The sequence below is a fragment of the Dothidotthia symphoricarpi genome (genome assembly GCF_010015815.1).
Source record: "Dothidotthia symphoricarpi CBS 119687 unplaced genomic scaffold P153scaffold_8, whole genome shotgun sequence".
NCBI lineage: Eukaryota > Fungi > Ascomycota > Dothideomycetes > Pleosporales > Dothidotthiaceae > Dothidotthia > Dothidotthia symphoricarpi.
In genome coordinates, this window is record NW_022985015.1 from 605,316 (window position 1) to 616,169 (window position 10,854).

Consider the following 10,854-nt stretch of genomic DNA (forward strand, 5'->3'; position numbering starts at 1 on the left):
ACGTCATCCAGCCTTGACGATTCCGGCCATCTTCAACAAACTTCACCGCCTTCGACTGGCAACGTTGTAGCAGCAGCTGCGAGCATTTCATATGCATCAAAGCTCGTAAATATGCAGTCCACCCCAACCTGGACTCCCAGCGCGTTAGCCCAGCTCTCGTCATCCAACTGCAACATGCTGCGTATTTCCCGGATCAATTCGACCCATTCCATACTCGGCCGTGCATCGTCTTCTTCGGACCCGATAATGGTTTTCTGCAGCGTGAGGGTTTTCAGGGTCGACTTCTGCCGCTGCAGCAGGGATAGCAGGGCTTCGGGAGTGGTTTCGAAATTACGCAGCGACAGTTTTCGCAGACTGGGCCACGTATATTCGGAGCGAAAGGTGCTTTCGAATATTGTAGGGTGATAGTGTACTGATTCGTCTGTGAGATTTGTTGTATCCTTGAAATCGAGACGTAGCGATTCAAGGTTTGGAAGATCTGTTAAGAAGTCTGAAAAGGAGCCTGTTGAATGATCATGGCGTGCTTGCACGATTTCGTGGTAGGAGTGAAACGAGTCATAGTTGTACTCGGCTCGTGATGTGAGTCGAATGTAGAGGGTTGTCAGGTGTCTCTTTAAAGCAGCAGTTGGACAAATTTGAGATCTGAATGCTTGCCAGCACAGGGTGTTGATCTTCAGTTCCTTCAGCCTAAGGTTGGATAGAGCGACCACGGCGGAGAATGCGCGAACGGCAGGTCGAGAAGACGCGTCGACGTGACGCCCGTTACTGAAGAGACCTTCACCTTTGCGATATACGTCAGAATCGCCTGGGTAACGAAAAAGCTCGTCGTAAATCTTTTCAACGCCTCGATGACTAGGAATTATTACGCCGTTGACGACGTCAATTCTGCCCAAGTTGTCGAATCCCACAAGCAAGCTCTCCAATTTGTTGTGGAGATGCCCTCTGGCACGTCTCTCGTCTTCTAGTCGATCTGCATATACCTCCCATTCTTGGCGGTTTCGTCTGATCCGCGTCAGGTGCTGTACGTATCGGGGCTCAACGCGTCTCCAGATGTATGTATCCTCCACTTTGTTGGAAAAATAGCGTTCCCATTCCTTAAAATCACGTACGTTGGGTATTCTCCAGGTATTGGTATCCCATATCAGAGTCTCAACATACTTGCGAAGATTCGAACTGCTTCTGAGACAGTTAAGCCGAGTTATACTTGTTGAGCTGTATTGGATCGTGATTGTCCTAAACAGTTCTTCGGCACCTATCTGCGCGAGAGCTTTGTCTGCGAGGCGATAGCTCGGGAGGTCAGCGCGGTCAACATATTGCGAGATAATGCGATGGATCTCGGGAGGCAGAAATGGAATGTTCGAGAGCATGCTGTTGGATTCCTGGGAGACAGCAAGAACGATTAGTTGATATACCTTCTCGACTTGATCGAGTCGAGTTACCATGGGTTTCTTTTCTAGCTGACGAAAAAAACTTGGATTCGAGTGATAGCACGCGACCTTTATCCAAAGTTGCTCATACGAGTTCGTGATGATTCATGCCGATAGCCATGAAGCGCTTTTTGGAGGCAGAAATGCTACATCAAAGTATATGAGAGCTGCATGTGCTAGTACTGATCGTGAAACAGCTGTGTGTAGTTGGGGTGGTAGTGTAGTGTGGTGATGGTGAGAGAAGGATAGCGATGACGCATCGAGGAAGATACCACCTAACTGTAAGAAGCTAGCTCTCAGCGCGTGAGTCGTATGAAGACGCTCACCGCGTACGGTTTGCGAAAAAATTGTGTGGTAAAATTAGCATTAAAATCACAAAATCTACTATTTAAGCAAGGTAGTAGTCTGGTTATGCTACGCTCCTGCCATTACCTTCCCTCCAACTTTAAACGATCCTTTGATCTCGTTTCATTCCGCCTCAACACCAAAAACCAAACACTACTAATCCAGCACAGCACCACGCCGATCCAGCTGTGCGCGGGCATTTTGAACATGCTCAGCATCACGAGCTGGAACGCGCTCCGGGGGACTTGTATGAAGGTCGCTGTAAGGGGGGACGTGGCCTTGACGAGGAGCAGTGTGGAGGAGAAGACGGCGAACGAACCAAGCGCGCCGCACCAGATCATGAACCAGAAGAATGGTACGTCGAGGAACGGGATGTTGTGGTAGATGGCACCGAGTTCGCCAGACAGCACGACAATAGGCGTTAGGATTATTAGAGAGAGAAGGGACGTGTAGTGCAGTGTACGGAAGTATGCACGCGTCTCCTCCCTGTTGCCGACTTCCTCAGCACTTGAGGGGTAGCCAGTGAGCACGTCGCCCAGCGGGACAAGGCCAGCTAGGAGGATGCGGTAGGTGCGGAGCAGCAGGATGGGGTACAAGGCAACGAAGAGCGAGGAGAAGACGCCAGCGACGATGGACTCCCAGGTCACTCGGACGTTCGACCGGAGAGTAGCGAAGAGAAGGTTGAGGGTTGCGACAAGGGCGGAAGAGAGGGTACCGCCGCTGTGGTTCTCCTTTTGTAGGATGCAGGAGAAGATTATGGCAAATGGTGTGACGCCAATGCGGGCGAGCTGGTAGACGGGAAGGGGTGCATAACTGGAGTCGTGTTAGCATGAAGACGTAGTATACTTCGAAGTGACGTACGCGAACGAGAAGTTGCTGAGAAGCACTTTGACGAGGAATATAACGGCGAGTGGCAGAACCTGCTTGGCGACGTGGTATTCGAATTCGAACAAACCACCACCTGCTATGCCACCCGAACCGTTGGACAACCAGCGTCCGAACTGCAGGACAGTGAGCTGCTTGCCCCCTCCCCTGAAAGCTCCTCCTTGTGGTGCGACTGGAATGGCAGGTGCGACGGCAGCACCAAGACCCAGCTTACGCAGAGGACTCGCAAGACCACGCGTGAGACTGGAGAAGGTGATGAGCATGGTGTGCGTCAGGAGGAGCTGGATGTATGTGCCTGTGAGCGGAAAGGGGAACCTGTCTCGATTAGCTTCCACAGGCCAGGCCCTGTCTGATTGAGATGCTCACTTGTAGACGCCCGTCAACATGATGAACCTATTCATGAGCAACAGGCCGAATCCACAGCCGCCCACCCAAAATACCAGCAGGCCAACCCATATCTGCCAGCCCAGCCACGTCCCAAACAAGAAGCCCCCTAGCCCCCCCTGTCTGAACACTCCCTTCCACGATGTCGCTCCTCTGCCCATGTCGCGGCTTACCAGCGGCCGTATGCTGCTCGCCGGCTCATAGTAGTCGTCCTCGTCCTCGCTCTGCGTAGCGCTGCGAGTGCGCGGGTAGGGGCTGGTGCTGCGACTGCTGATATCGATCAGCGGCACGGCAGGCTGCAGCTCCGACAGCGAGTTCTGCGTCGAGTGGCTCCGTCGTGCGCCGTCCATTTTGGCGTACTGTTCTACGTCGGAGAAGTCCGTGTCATCGAGCGAGCTGGTGCTGTTCTGGCGACGGCTCACGTAGCTGTCCGACTGCTTGCGCTTGCTGTCGCGGGCGTGTTGCGCGTTCGGTCGTGAGAAGTTGCTCAGGTAGTCAAAGGCGGGGCGGAAGCTCTTCTGGGCGTTACGGGTGAAGGGGCGCGAGTTCATTCTGCATCGTGGTTGGAAGATGCGACTGCATGCTGAGGCCTGACCTTGGAGTGCTGGAGATGCACAGATGTCTATGCGGCGCCTCGCTTGGCGTGAACCCTGTTAACAAACCCGTGTCGTGTCTTTCGTCAACCTCGCTAGCATTAATCTAATATATAATCAGACAACATTTAACTTACTACCTAGGGGCCTACAAGGCCTAGAAAACGTATTAGAATAATAGTAAAACTTACTACTACTTATCTAACTAATTTTTATACCTATAGGGCCTCTATAGCCTTTACTATTACTATATAAAGTTATTATTTTCTATTTATACTACCTACGTAGTAGTATTTTCCTTATTTATACTACTCTTTAGTTAATAGTTTTACTACTTTAAGTATATTTTCTTCTTTTTTTATTAAATTTTAAATAGTAATACTTATAAATAGGATTTATAAGTTTATTATAGTCTACCTAAAGTATTCTTTTTTTATAATATAGCCTAATTTCTTTTTTATAGTTTATTAAAAGTTATTTCTAATCTTCTATAATAGCTATAAAGTTAATAAAGAAATTATAGTATTTTATACTAATTACTTTAAGGCCTTATATTAGTTATATATAGTATATACTTTAGTAAAACTCTTCTATTCTATTATAATCTATTCTTAATATACTTATAGAATTTATATATAGATTATAACTATTAGTTATATTCTTCTTTACTTACTACTATAGAAAGACTAACTTTATAATAAGCTTAAATAGTATCTTTTTAGTATATATTAGCTTATAATCTATTTTTTAAGCTTACTTATACTTATAAACTTACTCTATTACGCCTTTATAGTCTTATAAAGTTTATATATAAAGAAGATTTCTTTTAGAACTTTTTTATAATTATATTTACTATTTTTAAGTAGCTTATTATTATAGGTATTTCTATCTAAGCTTCTGTTAGCCTACCTCTAGTAAACTTCTAGGCTAAGGGTATAAGGCCTTTAGAGCTCTAGTAGATAGTACTTATAAATTTCTAAGGCTTATACTTTAAAGATTTATCTAATTTCTTAATAAATACCTATTTATTTTATATTTTAATTACCTATTTATAGTACTCTTATAATTTAAATCCTTTATACTTCTTTTTAAAAAAAGTAGTTAATTTAAAATAAATAAAAGCTATTTTCTTTAATAAAAAAATAATGCCTCTTTAAAAAGAATAAAGTATTATACCTAAAGAAGGCCTAATAGTATTCTTATTTAGGACTAAAAGTAACCTAGCTTTAAAGTAAGGCTTAGCTACCTATATTAAAAATATAAAAAGCTTAAATAAAGAAAAAGATATATTTAAGTAAAAAGTAACTTACTTCTTAATAAAGAACTAGCTACTTAAGAAAATATATAAAAGCCTTTTAAAATAACTTTTAATTAAAAAAATAAGCTATATACTTTTCTTTAAAATATAGCTAAGAAGTAGTATTAATAAAGTTTTAAAAGTAATTTACTAGTTTAGTATTTTATAACTTTTTTAAAAATTACTTCTAAGAGTCTATATATAAGTAGCTTTACTAAGTAGTAAGTAGTATATTTAATTAATTTTAAGTAAACTTTTAAAAAAATAACTTTAAGATACTAGCCTAGAATATATTATAATTCTAAAAAGGTACTTTTAAGTTACTTTATAGTACTTAGGCCTAAGATACTTTACTACTTTAGTAAAGCCTTTCTAGTTAATATCTAATATAGTAGAAAAGCTAATTAAGGTACTTAATATAGTAAACCTTAAGCCTAAATTAGGTATAGAATTCTATATCTTTACCTCTTAATAAGTAGATTAGTAGGTTAAGAATATAAATATAGTATTTAAGTATACCTAAATACTAAAGAACTCTATAACTAGAACTTATTAAGTAAGAAGTACTATCTAATATAAAGTATACTAAAAATTAATCTAATAAAAGATTAATAAAAAAGTAATCTATACCTAAGCTAATATTTATATAAAGAAGTAGAAGCTAGTATAAAACTTAGTCTTTATATAATATAAAAACTATTTAAAGTTTTAAAACTTTAAGTAGTATACTAATAACTTAGTTAATATATTTTTACTATACTTAAATTATAAAGAATCTCTACTTTATTAAAGCTTCTTTAAGCTTATAAATAGTAGTATAAATAATAGGTTAAAGATCTTTTTAGTATAGGTAAAGGCCCTTAAAGCTTACTAATAAGAGATTTAGTATAATAGAGTATTAAAGACTATTACTAAATAGTTAGAATTTAAGTAGGCTCTTTATAATATAAAAACTACTATAGGTATAAAAATAAAGTTAAAACTATTAGACTTTATAAAGCCTAAATAAATAGTTACTTCTTTAACTTAAAGTAGCTATAAAAAAAGATATAACTTTAAACCTTTAAAATAGTACTAGAACTAATCTACTAGTACTTTACCTTAGGCCTAGAACTAAAGTAGTAGGTAAGTAGTAAATACTAGTAATAATTAAGATAATAAAGAAAAAAGTTAGTAAAAACTAAATTAAAAAACTAATACTAACTAACTTTAAAACTTAAAGAGCTAAAGCTTAAAAAAAAAGAAGCTCTAATTATAAATCTTTTTTTATTATAGCTAAAGCTAAAGTTAAAAGAGAAATAAACTTATATTAAAGTTACTATAATTTTATAAAGGTTTAATAGGTCTATAATACTTCTTTATATACTATATAACTTAGGCGTAGAGATTAATATTATTAACTAATATATAGTTAAGAAAAGAAATCTTTTTTATAGTCTATTTTATTAAAAGCTAGTAGTAAGCTTTATTAATAGTAACTATTTAAATATTCTTAAACTATATAAACTTATACTTTTATATAGTAATATAAGAAAAACTACTAAAGAAGTAAGCTTTTAGATATTCTAAGTAGTAAACTTTATAAGTTATAACTTTATACTAGAATACTTTTAGCTATAAAAGGCAGATCTAAAAATCTACTTCTTAATAAGTAAGTTTAAATAGTAGGTAAATAATACTAATAGAATTTAGTTACTTTTTATAAAATAACTACTAAATAATATAAGTTTAAAAGAAAAAGTATATATTCTTTACTCTAGTAATCTAGTATATAAGTTTCTACTTAGTAGCTAAAAAGCCTTATATAAAGAACTTTTATAAAAAGACTATAAAATACCTATACTTATAGGTAGAGTATAACTAGAAAGAAATATAGTTTAAGATATAAAGTACTATTACTAAAAGAAGATTCTTTAGTTAAAAAATAAGTTTTTAGAGATTATTAATTATTTTTACTACTATATATAGAACTATCTAAACTTAGCCTAGCTACTAAAAATAGTAGCTTATTAAATAGTTACTAGTATATATAATAAGAACTCTAATTAAGCTAGACTACCTTTAGGTATAGCTTATATTTTAACTAATAATATTAAAATAAATACTTTATATCTAGTAGTTAGAAATAATATACTTAATCTAAATAAATTAAAATTTATACTAAAAAAGCTATACTATAAGTAGCTTATATTTAGTAAGTATTAAGTAAGTATACTTTAACTTAATAAAAAATATAATTACTTTATTAACTTAAAGCTAAAAACTATAGTTTTAAATTTCTCTATTTATAACTTCTTTGGCTATAAGCTAGAAATTCTATAAGACTACTTTAATATAGCTTAAAAGAAGAAATAGATTTATTCTAGTAAATTACTTATAAGTACTTTAATTCTCTTTTTACTAAAAGCTAATAAAATAATAAGTCTTTACATAAACTATTATAGACTAAATAAAGTTATAATTAAGAATTAATACTTTATCTTACTTATAAGTAAGATATTAGATTAATTATTAAAAGTAGTTATCTTTTTTAAGCTTAACTTTTATAAAGCCTATTATAGGCTATAGATTAGAAAAAGTAATAAGTAGAAGATAGCCTTTAAAATAAAGTATAGCTATTTTAAGTACTTAGTTATATCTTTTAAATTAGTAAATATACTAGTAATATTCTAATTTTATATCTATAAAGCTTTAAGTAGCCTAGTAGATTATACCTATATAGTATATTTAGATAATATCTTAATTTACTTTAAGAATAAAGAAGATTAGAATACTTATATTAAAGAGATTCTTAATAGGCTTATTAAGTAAAGCTTATATTATAAAGTAAGAAAAAATATTTTTTTAATAAATTTTATAAAGTTTCTAGGCTTTATAGTTACCTCTAGTAGTATAGTTATAAACCTAGTAAGAGTATAAACTATTAAAGAGTAGCTAGAGCCTAAGAGATATAAAGATATCTAAGTATTTTTAGGTTTTATAAACTTCTATAAAAGATTTATCTATAACTACTTTAGTATTATATACCTACTAGTAGACTATATAATAGCTATCTAGTTTCTAGTACTAGCCTCTATAAAAGCTAGTATAGATAAGAAAAAGAAGAAAAACTTAAAGAAAACTTAAAAAAGTTTAATAAAATAGTATTAACTATAAAGTTAGCCTAATAAGGTTTATAAGGCCTTCTTCTTTATTTAATTAAAGTTTATAAAAGCCTTTATACTTTAGTACTTTAATCTAGTAAAGCTAGTAATAGTTTTAACTAATATATTAAACTTTACTATAGTAGTAATTTTACTTTAGCCTTAAATATTTAAGCTAGTAACTAATCTTTATTAAAAGCTAGTAGTATTTTAAAGCTATAAGTTTACTAGCCTATTAATTTAATAGTATATATATAATAAAGAGCTTTCTATAATTATAGAATTATTTAGGTAATAGAAATACTACCTTAAATATACTTTATTTATAATCTAAGTCCTTTTTAATTATAATAACCTTTAGTACTTTATAACTATAAAGAAACTCTTCTCTAAATAAGTATATTAGATAAAAAAGCTAGCTTAATTTAACTTTAAAGTTAAATATAAGCTAAAACTAAAGAACCTAGCTAATAGTCTTTTAAAATACTTTAACTATATATAAAGCTTTATAGTTAAAAAATAATAAGTACTTTATAATATAATACTACTTATACTTTAATAAAAGCTTTAAATATAGACTTTTTAAAAGTCTAAAGCTTAACTAATTAATTAAGTAATCTTAGTAGAAGACTACTTTAAAGGTAAGCTAGTATAGCTTTATTAACTCTTTAAAATAGTTTCTAAATAGAAATTTCTTAATAGTAGTTTAGTTACTAGTAGTATATTACTCTTAGCTGTTAATAGCTCTTCTATAAGCTATAATAGTTAGAGTTAATTTAAATTATTTAAAGCTTAAAAGTAGAACTTTAATATAGCTATAGTATTAGACTATAAGCTTAATAATTAGGTCTTAGCCTTTATATACCTTATAAATAAAGCTATATAAGGAGAAAATACTAATATACTAAAAATTCTAGAATATCTTTCTAATTTTATTAAATAGGTTTAAGAATAGAATAAAGCCTATTTTATAAATAAAGCGCTAGTAATATAGAAAGATAATAAGGTAATTAAAAGTACTACCTTATAGAAAGTTAACTCTAGTAGTATTCTATATAAAAGTAGAAAAGTATAAATTCTTAATAATATTACTTTATACTAAAATATACTTATAAAGAACTATAATAATCTTATAGAAAGTTACTATAAAGTTAAAAAAACTAGAGATTTTTTTATAAAAAAGTATTACTAGCTATACTTTAAACTAAATATCTATAAATATATTAAAAGATATACTACTTACTAGTTATATAAGATTTAATAGTATAAGCTATAGAAGATACTAGTATCTTTCTTTATATCTAATATAATATAGTAATATTACTTTTTAGACTTTATTATTAACTTACTTAAGTTAAAAGATAATCTAAGAAATATATATTATTTAATTCTAGTATTAGTAGATAAGTTTAGTAAGTATATTTACTACCTTTATATAACTAAAATAATTTTATCTTAGAAAGTAACTAAACTACTTCTTAAAAAAGTATTCTTAAAATAAAGACTTCTAGATACTTTACTATTAGATTATAGCTTAGTATTTACTAGTTAATTTTAGTTAAATATATACTACTACTTTAAAATTAATTATTACCTAAGTATAGTATTCTACTTCTAAACTAATAATTAAACTAAAAGGCTAAACTAGAAGCTTAAAATATACTTATATATCTATATAAACTATAAGTAGAATAACTAGGTTTTATTATTATTATATATTAAATATATATATAACTTTAAAGTATACTTTATATATAAAGAATACTTTATTAAAGTAGTATTTAGGTTAAACCTAAAAGGCTTTAATAGAATTCTAAATAAGTACTTATTAAGATAACTTTCTAAAGTTTAAAATAAGAATATAAAGGTACTAAAGCTTTACTAGTAAGTTACTAAAAGACTTACTTAATAGTAAAAAATATAGAAAGAAGTAAAGTAGAGCTTTAAGTATACTTAAAAAAGTATAATAAAATAGTATAATACTAAGTACTTTAAGAAATACTATACTAAGAGTAAATAAGTACTTTTTTAAGTAAAAAATATTACTACTAAGTAGCTTTTAAAGAAATTTAATATTAAGTACCTTAGGCTCTTTATAATTATAAAGTATATTAAGAAATTAGCTTATAAACTAGTACTACTACTCTTTATAAAGTATATATATTTTATATTTAATATATTATTACTTAAACTATAGTAGAAACTTTTTACTAAAAAGAGCTTCTAGCTAAAGCCTATATAACTTCTAAAAAATACTTTACTTAGAAATAAGTATAAAGTTAAAGAAATTATAAAATACTATAATACTACTACCTAAGAGTAAAAGTATAAAGTAAAGTAGCTAGGTTAGTCTAATAAAGATACTACCTAAGAACTACTTAAGAATCTTAATTACTATAATAAGATCTTCTAAGACTATTTAGTAAACTTATAAGATATATCTTAAAGTACTTATAAGCTACTTAAAGAATATAAGTAAAAGGTAAAAACTTTACTAAATTTAGAAGTTAATAATCTACTAAAGTAGAAATAAGAATATTTTAAAAAGAATATCTTAAAGAAAGAAAGAAAAGAAAGCTAAAGCTATAGTATAGTAATTACTTTTAAAACTAAAATTATAAACTAGTATAAAATAATATAAGCCTTAGTAAAAATAGAAAATTATAATTATTATTTCTTATACTATTTAAAGAAACTAAAATATATATTTACTAAAAAAACTTTTATAGTTACCTATTAAAATACTATAAAGTTAAAACTAATACTACTAAAGTTATACT

At 31.0% G+C, this 10,854-nt stretch overlaps 2 protein-coding genes across 2 annotated transcripts; both read right to left on the reverse strand.

Annotated features, from left to right (window-relative positions):
* Window positions 1-32: 32 nt before the first annotated feature.
* Window positions 33-1,442, reverse strand: P153DRAFT_384643 (uncharacterized protein; the record flags this gene model as incomplete). Its single annotated transcript, XM_033670362.1, has 1 exon — window positions 33-1,442. The coding sequence occupies one exon, from the start codon at window positions 1,440-1,442 to the stop codon at window positions 33-35; it is 1,410 nt and encodes a 469-aa protein (XP_033524753.1).
* Window positions 1,443-1,721: 279 nt separating this feature from the next.
* On the reverse strand, window positions 1,722-3,715 carry P153DRAFT_365975 (uncharacterized protein). The gene is made up of 3 exons (XM_033667941.1): window positions 3,024-3,715; window positions 2,634-2,972; window positions 1,722-2,585 (listed from the first exon to the last, which is right to left on the reverse strand). Exons 1-3 carry the CDS (start codon window positions 3,590-3,592, stop codon window positions 1,856-1,858), a joined length of 1,638 nt encoding a protein of 545 aa, XP_033524754.1. The 5' UTR covers window positions 3,593-3,715; the 3' UTR covers window positions 1,722-1,855.
* Between the last annotated feature and the right edge of the window lie 7,139 nt (window positions 3,716-10,854).